The sequence below is a fragment of the Salvelinus alpinus genome, chromosome 4, assembly GCF_045679555.1.
Source record: "Salvelinus alpinus chromosome 4, SLU_Salpinus.1, whole genome shotgun sequence".
Classification (NCBI taxonomy): Eukaryota; Metazoa; Chordata; class Actinopteri; order Salmoniformes; family Salmonidae; genus Salvelinus; species Salvelinus alpinus.
The window spans coordinates 3,108,237-3,130,360 of record NC_092089.1 but is presented as its reverse complement, the minus strand read 5'-3'; the positions used below and the strand labels follow the sequence as shown (position 1 = coordinate 3,130,360).

The 22,124-nt window shown below is 43.2% G+C and overlaps 1 protein-coding gene and 1 pseudogene across 1 annotated transcript; both read left to right on the top strand.

Moving 5' to 3' along the window:
• The first annotated feature begins 2,528 nt into the window (after positions 1-2,528).
• LOC139572758 (aquaporin-10-like) lies at positions 2,529-15,793 on the top strand. The gene is made up of 6 exons (XM_071395511.1): positions 2,529-3,014; positions 8,470-8,596; positions 10,174-10,311; positions 11,260-11,378; positions 11,922-12,139; positions 13,021-15,793. Exons 1-6 carry the CDS (start codon positions 2,778-2,780, stop codon positions 13,235-13,237), a joined length of 1,056 nt encoding a protein of 351 aa, XP_071251612.1. The 5' UTR covers positions 2,529-2,777; the 3' UTR covers positions 13,238-15,793.
• A 3,215-nt stretch (positions 15,794-19,008) lies between these two features.
• LOC139572250 (aquaporin-10-like) lies at positions 19,009-21,856 on the top strand (annotated as a pseudogene).
• The last annotated feature ends 268 nt before the right edge of the window (positions 21,857-22,124 follow it).

Genomic DNA, 22,124 nt, shown 5'->3' with positions numbered 1-22,124 from the left:
AGCAGCACGGCCAGGTGGACTGCGGACAGCAAGGAGTCATCATGCCAGGTAGTCCTGAGGCATGATCCTAGGGCTCAGGTCCTCCGAGAGAGAGAAAGAAAGAGAGAAAGAGAGAATTAGAGAGAGCATACTTAAATTCACACAGGACACCGGATAAGACGGGAGAAGTACTCCAGATATAACAAACTGACCCTAGCCCCCCGACACATAAACTACTGCAGCATAAATACTGGAGGCTGAGACAGGAGGGGTCAGGAGACACTGTGGCCCCATCCGATGATACCAAACAGGAAGGATATAACCCCACCCACTTTGCCAAAGCACAGCCCCCACACCACTAGAGGGATATCTTCAACCACCAACTTACCATCCTGAGACAAGGCCGAGTATAGCCCACAAAGATCTCCGCCAAGGCACAACCCAAGGGGGGGCGCCAACCCAGACAGGAAGATGACGTCAGTGACTCAACCCACTCAAGTGACCCACCCCTCCTAGGGACGGCATGAAAGAGCACCAGTAAGCCAGTGACTCAGCCCCTGTAATAGGGTTAGATGCAGAGAATCCCAGTGGAGAGAGGGGAACCGTCCAGGCAGAGACAGCAAGGGCGGTTCGTTGCTCCAGAGCCTTTCTGTTCACCTTCACACTCCTGGGCCAGACTACACTCAATCATATGACCCACTGAAGAGATGAGTCTTCAGTAAAGACTTAATGGTTAAGACCGAGTCTGCGTCTCTCACATGGGTAGGCAGACCATTCCATAAAAATTGAGCTCTATAGGAGAAAGCCCTGCCTCCAGCTGTTTGCTTAGAAATTCTAGGGACAATTAGGAGGCCTGCATCTTGTGACCGTAGCGTACGTGTAGGTATGTACGGCAGGACCAAATCGGAAAGATAGGTAGGAGCAAGCCCATGTAATGCTTTGTAGGTTAGCAGTAAAACCTTGAAATCAGCCCTTGTCTTAACAGGAAGCCAGTGTAGGGAGGCTAGCACTGGAGTAATATGATCAAATTTTTGGGTTCTAGTCAGGATTCTAGCAGCTGTATTTAGCACTAACTGAAGTTTATTTAGTGCTTTATCCGGGTAGCCGGAAAGTATAGCATTGCAGTAGTCTAACCTAGAAGTAACAAAAGCATGGATTGCCAAGTCATTGTTTACTGCTCCCCAGTGTGACCTTTAGTGAGCTAGTGATACTTCATAACATTTCAACCAAGCTGCGTTTCATTAGCGTCCGTCTTCCCTGCGTCATTATCTCCTCATTATCGGTACTGTCTTTTTATTATCCTGAGGGTTTCATCAGGGACTGTTCAGGAGAAGTGACTTTTCATAACGTTCAGATAGAAATGTCTTTTCTAGAGCAGACACATGGGTCTGTCATGTAGCATACAGAGTTGTGCCAGCTCTAAGCACATATTTTCTTCTTTAATTTACCTGAAATTGAAGGGCAGTTCACTTGCCTTCCTCATTTGTGTTTGTTCGCTCTTTCATTTTTCTCTGTGGTTTATTAATTACAGTAGATTACTCAACACTGTTACAAGAGTGGTCAATGTGGTTATATTGACCTATCTTATCACTCTGGTGGAGTTGTCAACAAAGGCTTAATTAATGATTAGTCGCCTAGTTGGCACAGGCCTACATTAGGTTTGCCAAAAGAACCAAAGGGCAGTGTTGTACGATTGTGAAGTTCTTTTGAAATGTACTAATACTGAAGAATCAGAATACACAAATGGGCATGCACGCACACGGACACATGCACAAACACACACATGCACAAACACACACACACACACACACGCACACACACACATGGCACCTTAGGAGAGGATGTTGTTAAAGATGCTAACCCCCCCGGAAGGTCACATGGTCCTTATCTAATTCCCTGTGGTATCTTTAGGGTCAGGTGGGGTTGTAAACACAACATACAGATATTATACACCGCTCTTACACAACGCTCACTCAATATTGAACTGCATTTTACTCAATACAAAGAAGACTAGAGAAACAAGGGAAGACAGTCAGAGATGTGTTGCAATACTTCATTTTAAGCCCAGATAAGTAGATCCCGGGTTAAAACTATGATGATGTTCTAATTATATTTATATCGGAACAAAACAGCTAAAAGGATATGCCTAGCTAGTTACCTTGGTAGCTAGGTAGCTAGGTAGATAGTTAGCTTGGTAGCTTGGTAGCTTGGTAGCTAGGTAGCTTGGTAGCTTTCAAGATAGCAACATCAATCTGGGATTCAACTTTTTTCTAAAATGACTTCCGCTAATTGACTTCCTCAAGCATGGTAAGACAAAGGAGCTCAAATGTTTAATCACACCAAAAACACAGCAGATACTGTTTGTTTAGAAGAAGGATGACATTTAACTAGGATTTAAAACTAGGTTTTGTGCAGTTTAGAGTTCATGGTTATGGAGGCCAAAGTCTGATGATCAGATCCGATACTTTAGTTAATGGACAGTCAGCCGCGTGTGTGTGTGTTTGTATGTGTGTGTGTGTGTGTGTGTGTGTGTGTGACACTGATAAAGACGGTAACTAGCTAGTAAAGGAGTGCACGGGGAAAGATGATGACTGACAGGCGACAGACAGGTGAAGATGACAGCTGTTATTGACTGAATGACACTTTTTATTTTTGCCTTTGACAGTGTGTGAATAACACTTTGACTCCAAGATTCTGCAGAAACCAGTTGATCTGCGTGGGCATCTGATCTGCACAGAGCATCATACACACACATAATCTGTAGGCTGGCCAGGTGTAAGCTACAGGTTTAGGCACAGATGCATATAGATGGGACAGAGGGACAGGTCCAGGCTAACAAACAGGTATTGGGGATGAAGGAGAGAGGGCAGGTACCAGACAAAGATCCCTGGCCAGTGGCCCCAGAGGTCAGAAAGATGGGGGTTAAGGGACCCAGCTTTAAGCCCCAAATGGAGGGGGTGAAGCGGACTCTGAGGGTGACGAACCCCTTGGTTCGGGAGTGTTTGGGAGAGCTGATGGGAACATTTGTTCTGCTGGTGAGTAGCCTAGCTTCTAAAGCCTTACTGTTCAAAATGGAAAACATAAAGCACACTATTTTTATAGACAGAAGAAAAGAAAAAAATATATTATATATATATATATGTGTGTCATATGCACAGTACAATGAAGTGCTTACTTGCAGGTTTTCCTCTCAACATTGCAACCACAAAAAATTATTGAGATAATCTGAGTAAACAGTAAGTAGACAAATGACCACCAGTCAACACCACTTATTGCAACCATGTTCATACATGCAGTGGTGTAAAGTACTTAAGTAAAAATACTTTAAAGTGCAACTTAAGTTGTTTTTGGGGCTATCTGTATTTTACCACTTTGACTTTTACTCCACTATATTCCTGAAGAAAATAATGTACTTTTTACTCCTTACATTTTCCCTGACACCCAAAAGTGCTCATTACATTTTGCATTCTTACTAAACACACATGCTTCGTTCGTAAATGAGTGTTGGAGCGTGCTCTTGGCTATCCGTAAAAATAAAATAAAAATACTAGGATATGGTGACGTCTGGTTTGCTTTATATAAGGAATTTGAAAAATGTGTACTTTTACTTTAGCAATTACATGTACTTTGGATACTTAAGTATATTTAAAACCAAATACTTTTAGACTTTTACTCGAGTAGTATTTTACTGGGTGACTTTCACTTGAGTTCTATTAAGGTATCTTCACTTTTAAGTATGACAATTGGGTACTTTTTCCACCACTGCCTGCGTCGAAATGTGAACATATTTTTTATCAGTATCCTATTATAGTAGCTTATGAAAAAGTCATTTGGTACATTATGACTTGATAAGAAGTTGATAGCTTGAAGCTATAACCAGAGAGGTTTTAGCTGTATGGCATCTTTGTTCAACTCTGAGCGGTTGTTTTGGGCCAGGCAAGTTAACCCCTCTCCCATTTTGGCACCGTGACTCGCTACCCAAACCAGATGCAACTGGTTTCAAGTGGCCAAGAGACATCATGTGATCTCCTACTGCTATCTAGTGGATGGACTGGGAATCAGACAGGGAATATAAAAATATACAAAACATTAAGAACACCTTAGAGGTTGCTGGATCGAATCCCCGATCTGACAAGGTACAAATCTGTCGATCCTTCCCTGAACAAGGCAGTTAACCCACTGTTTCCCGGTAGGCCGTCATTATAAATAAGAATTTGTTCTTAACTGACTTGCCTAGTTAAATAAAATAATAAAATAAATAAATCATTTCATAATTAATAAAGATGATTGGTTTTCAAACTGACGAAAATCTGTTTATGTCAAACAGCTTTGTTATATTTCAGTCTTCTGTGATGTATGTACAGTGGGGAGAACAAGTATTTGATACACTGCCGATTTTGCAGGTTTTCCTACTTACAAAGCATGTAGAGGTCTGTAATTTTTATCATAGGTACACTTCAACTGTGAGAGACGGAATCTAAAACAAAAATCCAGAAAATCACATTGTATGATTTTTAAATAATTAATTTGCATTTTATTGCATGACATAAGTATTTGATCACCTACCAACCAGTAAGAATTCCGGCTCTCACAGACCTGTTAGTTTTTCTTTAAGAAGCCCTCCTGTTCTCCACTCATTACCTGTATTAACTGCACCTGTTTGAACTCGTTACCTGTATAAAAGACACCTGTCCACACACTCAATCAAACAGATTCCAACCTCTCCACAATGGCCAAGACCAGAGAGCTGTGTAAGGACATCAGGGATAAAATTGTAGACCTGCACAAGGCTGGGATGGGCTACAGGACAATAGGCAAGCAGCTTGGTGAGAAGGAAACAACTGTTGGCGCAATTATTAGAAAATGGAAGAAGTTCAAGATGACGGTCCATCACCCTCGGTCTGGGGCTCCATGCAAGATTTCACCTCGTGGGGCATCAATGATCATGAGGAAGGTGAGGGATCAGCCCAGAACTACACGGCAGGACCTGGTCAATGACCTGAAGAGAGCTGGGACCACAGTCTCAAAGAAAACCATTAGTAACACACTACGCCGTCATGGATTAAAATCCTGCAGCGCACGCAAGGTCCCCCTGCTTAAGCCAGTGCATGTCCAGGCCTGTCTGAAGTTTGCCAATGACCATCTGGATGATCCAGAGGAGGAATGGGAGAAGGTCATGTGGTCTGATGAGACAAAAATAGAGCTTTTTGGTCTAACTCCACTCGCCGTGTTTGGAGGAAGAAGAAGTATGAGTACAACCCCAAGAACACCATCCCAACCGTGAAGCATGGAGGTGGAAACATCATTCTTTGGGGATGCTTTTCTGCAAAGGGGACAGGACGACTGCACCGTATTGAGGGGAGGATGGATGGGGCCATGTATCGCGAGATCTTGGCCAACAACCTCCTTCCCTCAGTAAGAGCATTGAAGATGGGTCGTGGCTGGGTCTTCCAGCATGACAACGACACGAAGCACACAGCCATGGCAACTAAGGAGTGGCTCCGTAAGAAGCATCTCAAGGTCCTGGAGTGGCCTAGCCAGTCTCCAGACCTGAACCCAATAGAAAATCTTTGGAGGGAGCTGAAAGTCCGTATTGCCCAGCGACAGCCCCGAAACCTGAAGGATCTGGAGAAGATCTGTAGGGAGGAGTGGGCCAAAATCCCTGCTGCAGTGTGTGCAAACCTAGTCAAGAACTACAGGAAACGTATGATCTCTGTAATTGCAAACAAAGGTTTCTGTACCAAATATTAAGTTCTGCTTTTCTGATGTATCAAATACTTATGTCATGCAATAAAATGCAAATTAATTACTTAAAAATCATACAATGTGATTTTCTGGATTTTTGTTTTAGATTCCGTCTCTCATAGTTGAAGTGTACCTATGATAAAAATTACAGACCTCTACATGCTTTGTAAGTAGGAAAACCTGCAAAATCGGCAGTGTATCAAATACTTGTTCTCCCCACTGTAAGTGTAATATTGGGATGAAAAGTCAAAACGGAAAACATTTCAACTCTATACAGTATGTGACATGGTACAGGTGTCTTCTTTTCTAACCATGTGTATGAGGTGTATACTTTTGGTTCCAAGTAGATTTGTTTAAGACTACTAAGAATCATTCTGTGACCCTGATTTAGCCCACTGTTGTAAATATTACTAAATATTTAAATATTTAAAAAGGAATAGTTTCACCATAATAAAATGAAAGTTCAGTTCATGTAACAGGGTTGACCTTAAAATTAGGGACAGACGTAAATTATTCACTAATCGCATGAAAAAAAAATCTTCAGAAATTACTTTTTCAAAGCAACAAAATAACTAGGGTTTTTACAATGATGATGAAATGTTGGGGTTAAGTGGGTTAAAATGTTCCTAGATGTCACATGTCAAAATAACACATCTTTATTGCATTTACATGATGAAATATCTGATGTATTGAATTCTCCATCTGGCCTATATTAAAGGGCACTTCATTTAATGTAACAGGCTTTTAAAATTCAATATTGGTGAACAATTTAGAATTGAAATATCAAAGGGATGCAAAAGGTACTCTTTCGTGGAACGACCCATCTACTTTTAGTAAACTACTTCTCCTTATCTATAGCCTTCAATAAGCCACAATACACAGACTTGTAAGACTGGTTATCTAAGCTGGTCTCTGTTAAGAGCCTTTGAACGGGGTATGGTAGAAGGTGCCAGGCGCACCAGTTTGTGTCAAGAACTGCAACACTGCTGGGTTGTTCACATTCAACAAAGCAAAAGCAGGTTTTTAGAAATGTTTGCAATTTAAAAAAAAAACTGAAATATCACATTTACCTAAGTATTCAGACCCTTTACTCAGTACTTTGTTGAAGCACCTTTGGCAGTGATTACAGCCTTGAGTCTTCTTGGGTATGAAATTCATGAGGTTGGAGGTAACATAAAAATTTCCCAGGACATAGAAATATATGATATTGGCTTAAAATCTTGTTAATCTAACTGTACTGTCCAATTCACAGTAGCTATTACAGTGAAATAATACCATGCTATTGTTTGAGGAGAGTGCACAGTTTTGAACTTGAAAATGTATTAATAAACAAATTAGGCACATTTGGGCAGTCTTGAGACAAAATTTTGAACAGACATGCAATGGTTCATTGCATCAGTCTAAAACTTTACACATACACTGCTGCCATCTAATGGCCAAAATATAAATTGCACCTGGGCTGGAATAATACATTATGGCATTTTTCTTGCATTTCAAAGATGATGGTACAAAAAAAATACAAAACAACTGTAAGTTTTTTCTTTGTATTATCTTTTACCAGATCTAATGTGTTATATTCTCCAACATTTCCACAAACTTCAAAGTGTTTCCTTTCAAATGGTATCAAGATTATGCATATCCTTGCTTCAGGGCCTGAGCTACAGGCAGTTAGATTTGGGTATGTCATTTTAGGCGAAAATTTAAAAAAAAGGTCTAATCGTTAAGAGGTTTTAAATGCACTATGCATTATGTAGGATGAATGCTGCAACAACACAGAATAAAACAATGAATAAAAGTCCCATGATGGTAGTGACTGTCGATTACTGCTTATCACGTATTAACCATCATTTATTCACATTACTTAAGTTTTCTATGTTACGTCTACCCCTGACTCCAGGTTGAAAGAATATCGTGTGGGAGGAGATGAGAGAGTGGAGGGGAGAAAGAAGGAGGGAGAAAGAAAGAATTAGAGAAGCAAAGCGCAAGTAGAGTAGAGGTAAAGGGGGTGTGAGGGGATGTGATAGAGAGGGGAAAGAGAGGAGCTCAAGGGAGAAACTGTAAAAGAAAGAGAGGGAACATGAACAGACAGGTACAGTACACTGCAGCCATGGCTAGAAGGACATCCAGTTCTAGCACTTTCCCTTCCTCAGCTGTGTGATTCAGCAAGGTCTCAGCCTGCACACAGACACATGAACGCTTGGACAAGCTGGAATAGACCTGACGGTCACGGACTAACATACAGTAGAAACTGTAACAATACTGCCCATATTAATGACTGACAGTCACACAGCAACAATAATTAGTTGAAGCACACATACACCTACTTCCTCTCGCTATCTGGGTCGTTCCACCAATTCAATGTCTTTTGAGAAGTGTAACTTGGTAAAAACAAATTAACTGGATAAAAAAACACGTTTTCCCATCTCTGGAGGGTATCCCTTTCCTGCAGTCAATGACCAAAATCACCCTCTTTGGCCTCATGGGGGGAATGTTATTAATATTTTTCATAATTTCGGGGTGGCAGGTAGCCTAGTTAATAATGTCAAGAACAAAAAATTGTACCCGAAAATGAACCGACCTCAAAAAGCAGTAATCGCTCAGCACTAAACGTTGAATATCATACTAATTTGAGTATCTCCGATTTATATTTACTATGTTACGTCTAGTCTATGAGACCAGACTGCCTCTTTAATCTAACTTGACTTTATCTCTGCCTCCCTTCTCTCCCCCTCTGTCTTCCTCTAGATGTTTGGCTGTAGTGCATCAGCCCAGGTGAAGACCAGTAGAGAGACTAAGGGACAGTACCTCTCAGCCAACATGGCCTTCTCTGTAGGGGTCATGTCTGCCATGTACCTCTGCAAGGGGGTCTCAGGTAAACCCTACTACACCTTTCATCCCAAACCAACTCCCATCCCAATCCTTGGACTAGACTAAATACTGTCATTTTCTCCACTTTAAACAACAACTCATACAGTATACAGTATGTACAGTACAGAGGAGGCTGGTGGGAGGAGCTATAGGAGGACGGGCTCATTGTAATGGCTGGAATGGAATTAATGGAACGAAGTCAAACGTGGTGTCCATATATTTTATGTGTTTGATACCGTTCCAATACTTCCGTTCCAGCCATTACAATGAGCCCGTCCTCCTATAGCTCCTCCCACCAGCCTCCACTGGTAGAGTACATTGCTGCTTCAATGACAAACTGACAACCCTAATCCTAAAATGAATACACATAGCAAATTCTTCCATGTTAAATCAACACTGACAGACAAATATGTTATCATGAAAATGTTATTATTCAACACAATACAAGTATTTAATAAGGCCTTATTTTGAGGGCCTAGTTTTACCCTGACACAGTAGCCTGCAAATCATGCTCAGGCCTGCAAGTCACATTATGATGGCTTGCAAAGTGATGTAATTCACATTGGATTACAGACAGAGTGGGGATATCCAACATTTTGGCTACCTAAACCATTTTAACTGGAACAACCATTTCAATAACGGGCGCAATAAATCCAAGTTGGATTAGTTTAGAAAATGTATGTTATTTGTATTTAAGTAGTATAAGATTAATGAATCAACAGTACATTAAAAAAACATAGATATTGAAATAAACATTTCCAAAAATCCACCTGCAATAGAGCATGCTGGGAAATATGATAATGATGGGTGTGGTTTTGGTTTAACACTGGTTATTAACACCAACGCTTGGGTTCTTTTTACAGCAATGAGTGTTAATGTAACACTTACAGAGGTAATTGAACACCTGAATCAACACTAGGAATGTTACTGAAAAATCAACACTAGGTAACACTGGACAGTTTGCTGTGCACCATGACTAAGCTTGATTTCCTTCGCGTTTCTTATATGTCTGTACTCTCCCATTCTACGTATTTAGACCATACTGGCAATGTCAGTCTGGCAACAGTAATAGACATAGGGGTGGTGTGAAATGGTCACACCAGCGCCCAGACTTCTATATGACTGTAACATTACTGTGGTCACACAGTGCTAGCTGTCTGTAATGTCCTGGTGATTCATTCTGCATCAGGCTGTTACTGTAATGGCCACAACTCTCCAAGGTCTCACTCCCACACACACTCTCACTCTTTTAGTGTGTGTGTGTGTGTGTGTGTGTGTGTGTGTGTGTGTGTGTGTCTGTACGTGTGTCTGTACGTGTGTGTGTGTGTGCCTGTACGTGTGTGTGTGCCTGTACGTGTGTGTACGTGCGCGTGATGTTCACAGATTTAGTGGGTGAGATCATAAACAGGAGGTTGACTGATTCTCCCCCCTCTCTTCTCCTCCCCCCTCCATCTCTCCCCCCTCTCTTCTCCTCCCCCTCCATCTCTCCCCCCTCCATCTCTCCCCCCTCTCTTCTCCTCCCCCCTCTCTTCTCCTCCCCCCTCCATCTCTCTCTATCTCTCCTCTCTCTCTCTCCTGTAGGAGCCCATCTGAACCCAGCGGTCACTCTGAGTTTCTGTTCGTTGGGCAGGGTGCCCTGGGTGAAGCTGCTCCCATACACTCTGTGTCAAGTGCTGGGAGCTTACCTGGCCTCTGGCCTGGTCTTCCTGGTCTACTATGGTCAGTCAGACACACTCACACACCAGTCCCACCAATCACTGGTGTCATGTCAGCTTGTCACATGCATATTCAGTAGCAGAGTAGTAAGACATTATGATATAGTGTGCCATGATAACTGTCACTGACCAACCAGCTCCCTCTCTGTCAGATGCTATCATGAACAACCAGCTCCCTCTGTCAGATGCTATCATGAACAACCAGCTCCCTCTCTCTGTCAGATGCTATCATGAACAACCAGCTCCCCCTCTCTGTCAGATGCTATCATGAACAACCAGCTCCCTCTCTCTGTCAGATGCTATCATGAACAACCAGCTCCCTCTGTCAGATGCTATCATGAACAACCAGCTCCCTCTCTGTCAGATGCTATCATGAACAACCAGCTCCCTCTGTCAGATGCTATCATGAACAACCAGCTCCCTCTCTTTGTCAGATGCTATCATGAACAACCAGCTCCCTCTCTCTGTCAGATGCTATCATGAACAACCAGCTCCCGCTCTCTGTCAGATGCTATCATGAACAACCAGCTCCCTCTCTCTGTCAGATGCTATCATGAACAACCAGCTCCCTCTCTCTGTCAGATGCTATCATGAACAACCAGCTCCCTCTCTCTGTCAGATGCTATCATGAACAACCAGCTCCCTCTCTTTGTCAGATGCTATCATGAACAACCAGCTCCCTCTCTCTGTCAGATGCTATCATGAACAACCAGCTCCCTCTCTCTGTCAGATGCTATCATGAACAACCAGCTCCCTCTCTCTGTCAGATGCTATCATGAACAACCAGCTCCCTCTCTCTGTCAGATGCTATCATGAACAACCAGCTCCCTCTCTTTGTCAGATGCTATCATGAACAACCAGCTCCCTCTCTTTGTCAGATGCTATCATGAACAACCAGCTCCCTCTCTCTGTCAGATGCTATCATGAACAACCAGCTCCCTCTCTCTGTCAGATGCTATCATGGACTTCAGTGGAGGGAATTTGACAGTGTATGGGGCTAATGAGACGGCGTCCATCTTTGCCACCTATCCCGGAGAGCACCTATCTCTCAGCAGCAGCATCCTAGACCAGGTCAGACCAATATGATACAGTATGAAGCAGGAACGGAAGATGGTGGGTTGTCACTAACTCAAAAGGCACTCACTCATCTGAGCCATCTTTGTTGCAGGTGAATGGTAAACGCTGAATAAGATGAGAAAAAGAAGAAACCCTCACACTGATCTTGATAGTATCACTGCTCTTTAATAACTTTACGTATCGGCCTCAAGGCCTTCCTCAGAGCGTTTGGCCTTCGTCACTAACCGCCACAGCCACAAAGTCATAAACCCTGCCTATTTTCTACAATTTCTCTTCTTAAAATCTGATTTTAAACCTAACCCTAACCCTGAGTTATTGACATAGCCTTGTTCTGTTCAATGTTCTCTACCTATATAGTACCCTAAATAACCCAATTCATGTTAAGTTCAAAAGAATACAAGATAACAGTGTTGACACCATTCAAACCAATGAGGGATTGGAACTTTATCTCAGAATCATCTTTTTGCAGATAGAACCTTATCGTCCCAAGCGCTCGTCCTGTATTTCCTGGTTTCACAAATTTCTCATATTCTATAGGTGGTGGGCACTGCCATGTTGATGCTCTGCATTCTCCCATTGGATGACCAGAAGAATAGTCCTGCCCCCGACGCTCTGATCCCGCCCATCGTTGCCGTGGTAGTCCTGGGGATCGGCATGTCGATGTCGTCCAATTGCGGCGGAGCGATAAACCCTGCCCGTGACCTGGGGCCACGCCTCTTGACACTGACCGCCGGCTGGGGCACTGAGGTGTTCACGTACGTCTTCTAACACACAAACACATTTTGACCTGAGTCAGCAGGTGGAACACTGAGGTGTTCACGTACGTCTTCTAACACACAAACACATTTTGACCTGAGTCAGCAGGTGGAACACTGAGGTGTTCACGTACGTCTTCTAACACACAAACACATTTTGACCTGAGTCAGCAGGTGGAACACTGAGGTGTTCACGTACGTCTTCTAACACACAAACACATTTTGACCTGAGTCAGCAGGTGGAACACTGAGGTGTTCACGTACGTCTTCTAACACACAAACACATTTTGACCTGAGTCAGCAGGTGGAACACTGAGGTGTTCACGTACGTCTTCTAACACACAAACACATTTTGACCTGAGTCAGCAGGTGTGCAACATGTCAGGTATTACAGGAAGTGGTCAGGGGGTCAGTTAAGTGCACGGGAGAGAAGAGTGAACCATATGAAAGGAGTGGACTACTCCTGGACTAGAGCTAGATCTGCTTTGTGTGTTTGTGTTGGTGCCAAGTGTGCCACGCACAGGAGGCTGCTGAGGGGAGGATGGCTCATATTAATGGCTGGAATGGAGTGAATGGAATCAAACACATAGAAACCATGTGTTTGATGTGTTCGATACTGTTACATTTATTCCATTCCGGCCATTCCTATGAGCCGGTTCTCCCCAATTAAGGTGCCACCAGCCGCCTGTTGTGCCAAGTGTGCCCGTAAGGCACTTTATGTCTATAGGAACATCTACCAGCGGATACCAATGTGCTAAACCAGGCACATGACGGACACACAGACACCGTTTTTCAATTTGGAACTGGGCACGAGTTGTTAAAGTGAAGTTGATTGACTTGCAGACTTGGTAACTAATCCTCCCTCCTCCTCGTCTCTCTAGGTGTTATAACTACTGGTTCTGGGTTCCCATGATGGCTCCTCTGCTGGGAGGGATGGTGGGCTCTGGGATGTATCTGGTCTTCATCGCATGGCACCTGCCTGACCTTCCAACGAACCCCCCCATAGACAGCTTCTCTACCAAGCCCACCACGGAGGTGTGGACGCAGCCCCCAGCACCAGAGAAGGAAGGGGTGGAGTTGAAAACTGCTGTGTTCTAGAAAGGGTAGAGACAGTCAGGCTGTTGAAGTGAAAATGTGCGCATTGAGCGGAAATCTTTTCATTTGAATCACTGAATTCCAGCTGACTTGCAAGAGACTCCTACTAGATGTGACCCACTGGGCAAAAACTGGTGAATCAACGTTGTTTCCATGTCATTTCAACCCCCAAAATGAATGGGATGATGTTGAATCAACGTGAAAAACTGATTGGATTTGCAAAAGCCCATCAATATAACGGCATTTCATCTTATTTTCACCCAACTTTTCACCTAATTCCAATGTTGTTGATTTCACGTTGAATTCACGTTAGTTGACAACCCAACCAAATGTCAATCAAAACTAGAACTGACAGCTTTGCCCAGTGGTGAGACATTTCTCTGGCTGTTTCCTATAGGAGAAAGGACATGCTAACAGACTGATGGGAGAACATTTGTCCAAGCCTCCTCTCCTGTCATTTTGTTCTATTGAGATGCTACTGCTGATTGAGGATCAGGTGTATATATTAGTAGTGAGCTTCAAAAACACACAGTCAGAGGTGAAAGGAGAAATTGATATTATGATTAGAGCCAGGCGTTCTGGTTGTTTTTTGAGGGTTTTACCTTTGACAGGTATTTACAACATTATCCACTGGGTTTGCTGCAGGCAGAAAATCCAAGGAAATGCTCTTTAATTGAAACGAGCTGTCTCCAATCAATAATTAATTGTTTGGTTCTAAGTGAGTGAGTGAGTGTTTCGGGGAGGTGTAGCTCAAGCCAGGGGAGGCGTAGCTCTACACAAAGTAATTGCACAAAGCCTATTATTTGGCAGAGAATGCTATTTGTATACTGAACAAAAATATAAACACAACATGTAAAGTGTTGTTCCCATGTTTCACGAGCTGAAATAAAAGATTCCAGAAATGTTCCATACACACACACACAAAAAAGCTTATTTCCCTCATTTTGTGCACAAATTTGTTTACATACCTGTTGGTGAGCGTTTCTCTTTTGCCAAGACAATTCATCCACCTGACAGGTGTGGCATCTCAAGAAGCTGATTAAACAGCATAATCATTACACAGGTGCACCTTGTGCTGGGGGCAATAAAAGGCCACACTAAAATGTGCAGTTTTGTCACACAACACAACAGATGTCTCAAGTTTTGAGGGAGTGTGCAATTGGCATGCTGACTGCAGGAATATCCACCAGAGTTGTTGCCAGATAATTTAATGTTCATTTCTGTACCACAAGCCGCCTCCAACGTCGTTTTTGAGAATTTGGCAGAACGTCCGACCAGCGTCACAACCGCAGACCATGTATAACCTTCTTCACCTGCAGGATTGAGACCAGCCACTTGGACAGCTGATGAAACTGAGTATTTCTGTCTATAATAAAGCCCTTTTGTGGGGAAAACTCATTCTGATTGGCTGGGCCTGCTCCCCAGTGGGTGGGCCTATACCTACCTATGGCTGCGCTCCTGAGCAGTCATGTGAAACCCATAGATTAGAGCTTAATGAATTTATTTCAATTGACTGATTTCCTTATATGAACTATAACTTAGTAAAATCGTTGCATGTTGCGTTTATATTTTTCAATATAGATCAGTGATTAAACACCTCACTTTGCTCAAGCTGATCCTCTCAGAGACTCAATCCCTGATCATCTGAGGTTGTAAAACTGGGGCAATTAGGACAGTTCAAGGGGAGAAGCTATGAATCCAACCAGAAAAAAACTCTACATCAGAATATCGCTTGAAAAAGAGCGTGCCAATGAAAACAATTCTGAAAAACCTGCAATGTAGCATTATATTATAAATGGAAAGACAGGATACACAGCCATCGGAAATAAAATAAACACATTACACTGTCTGAGAAGAACACACATCATTGTGTGTCAGTGTATTTGTCTGTAGTTTATGGAGATGCTTTCAGTTTTTTTTTACCTCCGTTCATTACATGTGTGTTCATGAATGCACACATTTTGTGATTGTCAACTTTTTCGAGGGATGTTGGCACTTGCAAAAGCCATATCCTCAGCATTCACGTTTTTACTTTAATTTCAGTGGCAAATGAAAATGGCTACTTTGTTCGGAAATAGGCTACTTGTGTGTGCATATATATACTATATATATATATATAAAATCCATATTATTCCAATATAATGTTGATAAGACAATGAATAAGTGAAATGTTTGTTGCTAATGTCCTTAAGACAGGCTAATAATTTGGTTCATTAGGGTAAAGTGTAGGCTGCTGATGAGTAAGCATTTCACTGTAAGTTCTACACCTGTTGTATTCAGCATTTCACTGTAAGTTCTACACCTGTTGTATTCAGCATTTCACTGTAAGGTCTACACCTGTTGTATTCAGCATTTCACTGTAAGGTCTACACCTGTTGTATTCAGCATTTCACTGTAAGGTCTACACCTGTTGTATTCAGCATTTCACTGTAAGGTCTACACCTGTTGTATTCAGCATTTCACTGTAAGGTCTACACCTGTTGTATTCAGCATTTCACTGTAAGGTCTACACCTGTTGTATTCGGCGCACGTGACAAATAAACTTTGATTTGAGAATAATTGTCAGCAAACATTTCATTTGAAGTCAAGGTTGGGAATGTATTTTGGACTAACTGGATAATTATGTTGGATGATCATGGTATGCACACGAGACAATGAATTCACATGTGGTGTGAGAAGGTGCTATATCCGCCTATTGAGGTCGAATGATGGAAATGCGTGGCAGAAAACCCCCCACCAAAATGATGATTATTTTACTATCATTTTTATTACGATGTGAAAATCTAATGGTTGCACTTATGCCAATAACACCTGAGTATAATCGTTTCCTGTTATTTCATAAGCACCTTATATTGCATGCACAAAACATTAAGTTAATCTGTGGAATAATTATGAATAAGTAATTCTAAACCTGTGTATACACATTTCTGGAGTTGAGGCCTTTTCTACTAGCACATTTAGGGCTTCTGCATGCATGCAACCATGGGTCTGTGTTTGTGCTGCTTGCGGCTAATGATCTAGTTTAAAGGGTAGATAGATGTACAGGGCAACCATGGGTCTGTGTTTGTGCTGCTTGCGGCTAATGATCTAGTTTAAAGGGTAGATAGATGTACAGGGCTCTATCTTCGGCAGTTGACAGAAGCCTAGTATTTTGTATAGACTAGCGAATATTACCCGTGAAGACATCAAATCAAATGTAGGCCTACGCGTGCACACAGTGCCATGGAACAAGATAATTTAGAAATATTGTTGTTGGTTTAAAAAACTTTTATTTTAAAGATTAACAATCCATGGGTTTATGGTGAAAAGATAGGCCTACATTGCTCGAATGCAATGCAATTTAGTCTGCCATTTCTGGAGAAGTGCAAATATCCTTTTGGGGTGGTGTCATGTTGTATAAATGATTGGAGACAGGGTCAGGAATACGTAAAGGGGGGGGGGGGGGGGGGTTAATACGCCACCCAAACAATACAACATGCCATGAAGCCCAAAACAAACGTATACAAAAACAGGATGTAACCCAAACAAAAGAGCAAAGAGCAATAAATATGCACGGGAACGAGACCCGAAATAACAAGTGCACAATACACATAGCACGAAAGCCGAAACAACAAGCACAGGTACTCACAAGACCAACGGACATGGGAACAATAATCGACCAGGCAATGGTGAACAGAGAGCACATATATACAATCACCAATTAGGTCGCAGTTGTAAATGAGAACTTGTTCTCAACTGGCCTACCTGGTTAAATAAAGGTGAAATTAAAAATCAGGGGGAGTGGGAACCAGGTGTGTGTAAGGAGACAGTTCAGTGACGCCTAGAGGCCAGTGACGTAGACCTCCGGAACTGGTGCAGTAGCCTAGCGGTTAAGAGCATTCGAATCCCCGAGCCAACTAGGTGAAACATCTGTCAATGTGCCCTTGAGCAAGGCACTTAACCCTAATAGTTCCTGTAAGTCGTTCTGGGTAAGAGCATCTGCTAAATGTCAAATGTAAGGATGTGTAAGATGGTTCCATGATGTTTATAAAACATTATATTTGCTAGCAGTATCAATGTATTTCCATATTGAAGCAATGCAATTGCAACAATGTGGACTGCAAACATGTTCAACATATTACAAATATGGGGCAGGCTATTTAACAAACTAGACTATAACATGGAACTAGACTAACATTCAAAACCCAGCCTTTTCGCGCCACTGCCAGCTACTGTGCCCATAATTATGGTTGTGAAAATAGCAAAAATATTTCTGATACACCTTGGACCTACACCGAGTGTACATAACATTATGAATACATGCTCTTTCCATGATATAGACTGGTCAATTGAATCCAGGTGAAAGCTATGATACCGTATTTATCTCACTTGGAAAATCCACTTGAGACAAGTGAAAGAAGGATTTGTAAACCTTGAGACAATTGAGACATAGATTGTGTGTGTGTGCCATTCAAAGGGTGACTGTGCAAGACAAAAGATTTAAGTGCCTTTGAACGGGTGTGAAAATAGGTGCCAGGCTCACCTATTTGTGTCAAGAACTGCAACGCTGCTGGGTTTTTGACACTCAACAGTTACCCGTGTGTATCAAGAATGGTCCACCACACAAAGGACATCCAGCCCACTTGACACAACCGTGTGAAGCATTGGAGTTAACATGGGCCAGCATCCCTGTGGAACACTTTCGATACTTTGTCCATGGGGGGGTCAACCAGGGATGTGGTGACATGTGCCCTACAGTGAGAGTGTTTACTCTCTCCACCATGACCTACTCACACTGATAATAACATCAATTGTTGCTCTCCACTCCTCTCTCTCTTCCCTCACACAACTATCGCTTCATCGTTCATGAAAGGTTGTGTTTCCGCCCAAATTCTCTCTCTCTTTCTCTCTCTCTCTCCCTTTCCACCCCATCTTTCCCTCTCTCCAGGGCAAGTAACACATTGTATCATTTGACCTCTGGCCTTCAAAATGAGATTTCCCTCACATCCAAGAATATCGCTCCCTCTCACTGGAAATACTGGACATTTTGGAAAGTTCACTTTTTTGGCATTGCCTGTAGACAGTGTGAGAAGACAAGTGTGTGTGTGTTTTTGTCTGAGTGTGTGTGTGGAGCATCCATGGGTTTGTGTGTTTTAGATGTTGATGTCGCCCTCTGACTACATCAGAGAACGTGCTGGAACCACGCATTACAGCACTCAGGGGTTCCTGTTGCTCTGCATTTTATCTATTCATTTCATCACTTTCTTTATTCTGTTTAGAGGTTCATCTGTTCAGGTAGAGAGCTCTAGCAGTTCTAAAGCCATCAGCTTTTTAGTTCATCTTTGGTGCTGATAGTTGCACCTGCTTGTGTCTCAGTGCAGTAGTGTCAGTGTTAAAGTATCAGTGTCGTTTCAGTCAGTCCTCCTGGAAGTGTGTGCAGCGTCACTGTTGTATTAGCATTGTGTGAGCTTGTCTGGGACATTTCAGTCAGTCCTCCTGGAAGTGTGTGCAGCGTCACTGTTGTATTAGCATTGTGTGAGCTTGTCTGGGACATTTCAGTCAGTCCTCCTGGAAGTGTGTGCAGCGTCACTGTTGTATTAGCATTGTGTGAGCTTGTCTGGGACATTTCAGTCAGTCCTCCTGGAAGTGTGTGCAGCGTCACTGTTGTATTAGCATTGTGTGAGCTTGTCTGGGACATTTCAGCGTAGAGTCAGTGCTGCAGTCTTAGTGTATGTAAGTGAGTGCAGGGTCGGTGTTGTGGTCTCAGTATTAAGTATCCCAGGCGGTGTGTGTTGATGTGTGAGAGAGAGACGGAGAAGCCTCTCTTCAGAGAACGTCTAGCAGAGTGTATGGGAATGTACATCATGGTTGTGAGAACACCTCTGCTATATGCAACCTGACCGTAACCATCGACCACAGCCATTTTCTTTTTCATGCTTTATGGTCCTGGGATGTTGTGTTGTGTCTGTCCAGTTGTTTTGTGTTATCATGACACAAGGCGAGACCCAGATGCAGACACAGGAGGCAGATGGTTGGAGTCTTACAATGTTAATTAATCCAAAAGGAGTAGGCAAGAGAATGGTCGTGGACAGGCAAAAGGTCAAAACCAGATCAGAGTCCAGGAGGTACAGAGTGGCTGACAGGCTCGTGGTCAAGGCAGGCAGAATGGTCAGGCAGGCGGGTACAAAGTCCAGAAACAGGCAAGGGTCAAACCCGAGAGGACTAGAAAAAGGAGAAATGCAAAAAGCAGGAGAACGGGAAAACCGCTGGTTGACTTGGAAACATACAAGACGAACTGTCACCGAGAGACAGAAAACACAGGGATAAATACAGTGGGGAAAATAAGCGACACCTGGAGGGGGTGGAGACAATCACAGGGACAGGTGAAAACAGATCAGGGTGTGACAGGCGTAGGCGCCATGGCCCAAACCATCACCAGTAGGAACGTAAAGGGGAATACCTGTCCGCTAACTTTGCCTTTGTCTTCGCCACCACCTTCGACATGTACATCACACGAGGAGTGTCGGGTTAAGGACTGAAACCTAGTTTAAATAACAGTGCAGCTTTTATTGTTTCATAGATTATTTTTGGGGGATAGATTTTTTTTCCCTCTACAAAATCAAACCCATTTTGTAGATTGTTGAACAAAATGTAAAATGTATTTTATAAAGCCCTTTTTACATCAGCAGTCGTCACAGAGTAACACCGTTGTGGATATGTTGTCTTGTGGTGTTGTATGGGGTAGTGATGTGTGTGTGTGTGTGCGTCCTCTCTCTGCTAGGGGCCCAATTAAATCCTGCGGTGTCCTTCAGCATGTGTGTGTTGGGCAGATACCACTGGAGGAAGTTTCCCTTCTACACTGTGTTCCAGTTGATAGGCTCATTCATGAGGGCTCCCCCATCGCTCTCTCCCTCTCTCTCTCCCTCTCTCTCTCCCCCATCGCTCTCACTCTCTCTCTCTCCCCCATCGCTCTCTCCCTCTCTCTCTCCCTCTCTCTCTCCCCCATCGCTCTCACTCTCTCTCTCCCCCATCGCTCTCTCCCTCTCTCTCTCCCCCATCGCTCTCACTCTCTCTCTCTCTCTCTCTCTCTCTCCCCCATCGCTCTCTCCCTCTCTCTCTCTCCCTCTCTCTCTCTCCCTCTCTCTCTCCCCCATCGCACTCTCTCTCTCTCTCTCTCCCCCATCGCTCTCTCTTTCTCTTTCTCTTTCTCTCTCTCTCCCCCATCGCTCTTTCTTTCTCTTTCTCTCTCTCCCCCATCACTCTCTCCTTCTCTTTCTATTTCTCTCTCTCTATCTCTCTCTCCCCCTCTCTCTCTTACTCTCTCTTTCTCTCGGTTTCGTAGACCAGGTGAACAGAATGGAATCAATTGTAATAGAATAGAATAGAATAACAATCTAATCTAGAATTGAGTGAATTCAAAGCCACAAAGTCACTATAAATCACTTTCCCTCTCCTCCATTCCTCTTCTCCTCCTTTCCCCCTCCTCCTCTCCCTCCATTCCTTTCTCCCAGGTGATAGGTACAGCCACTCTGCTGGTGTGTTTGTTGGCCCTGGGGGACCAGAGGAACAGTGTGGCTCCTGCCCACCTGGAGCCCCTGATGGCGGGGCTGGCTGTGTTTGTCATTGGCCTGTCCATGGGGGGTAAATGTGGCTACCCCCTGAACCCTGCCAAAGACCTGGGCCCCCGGGTCTTTACCTATCTGGCTGGCTGGCTGGGGAGTAGAGGTGTTCAGGTGAGACAACACCCACCACCTTTTGGCATTGATCTCCATGAAAATACACTACTCATGACATACTCGATCTACAGACTGTGATGGACCAACTGATTATTGAGGAGAAATATGGTGATCTCTCTCTCTTTCTCAGTGCTGGCAGGGGTTGGTTCTGGGTGCCCCTGGTGGCCCCATTCTTGGGGGCTATGGTAGGCGAGGCACTGTACCAGCTCTTCATTGAGCTGCACCACCCACCACTGCAACTGGAGTCCGATGGGCCCTGTCTGGAGAACAAGATGGCGCACGGTCTGGAGAAAAAGATGGCGCCCAGTCTGGAGGCAATGGAACTGGGCCTGAAGTCATTTCCCAAGGACATACGATCTCAATCTCTAGCTGTTATACAGCTGGACTTAGAGAAGGCTGCCCATCTGGAGGAGAAAGTCAGCCAGCTTCTCTGTCCTCCTCTGCTCTCTCTCTCTCTCTCCCTCTCTCTCTCTCTCTCTCTCTCTCTCCATCTGTCTGTGTTCTCTCTTTCTCCTAAACTTGTTCCTCCCCTTCGTCCTTCTACCTTGCTTCTGTCCTTCTCAACATATCCCTACATTTTCCCCTCTCCTGATTCCTGCTTTAGTAGTCTATTGATTTGTAATTTGATGATGATGAAAGGTGTGTGTGTTTGAGGAATATGGTTGTATGAGAGTGCTTATTTATACAGTTTTGGCCATTGTAGTCAAAAGGTATCGTGTACGTGTTGAGATTGTTTTGGGCTGTGTTTTGTAAGTTCAGAATAAATTAAATATAAAATATTGATTTTATTTGTAGCTATGAATATTAAAAGCTGGAGAAAAAAATTGCTGCATCTTTGGTGCTGATGTTGCGCCCCCAAATATAGGCTGTTGTTGTTACCGACCAGCGACAGCAGGGGGCGCTATGAGATAAATAATAAAAAGCACATGGCTGAAAGGCTGTTGTTCAATAATAACCTTCAAATGCAATATTGAGGCGGGAGGTTTTGTGAAATTATCGTGACAAAAAAGGAACACTCAAAAGTTCCCCAAACTGTAATAACTAGCTGTCGACATTGTTGAATAATTAAAATAAAAAATAAAATATCTCCCTGAGATTACAAAGAGGATAGTCTATTTCCTCATGAGATGAAATTATAGAAATTGCTTGAATATGCGTAGAAGGGTGGTCGAAGT

Bases quoted from the DNA above. Each gene is read 5' to 3' on its own strand.
- LOC139572758 (XM_071395511.1), top strand. From the start codon at position 2,778: ATGCATATAGATGGGACAGAGGGACAGGTCCAGGCTAACAAACAGGTA. The intron at 8,597-10,173 runs GTAAACCCTACT...TCTCTCCTGTAG, and splicing joins CCTCTGCAAGGGGGTCTCAG to GAGCCCATCTGAACCCAGCG. The intron at 11,379-11,921 runs GTCAGACCAATA...CATATTCTATAG, and splicing joins GCAGCAGCATCCTAGACCAG to GTGGTGGGCACTGCCATGTT.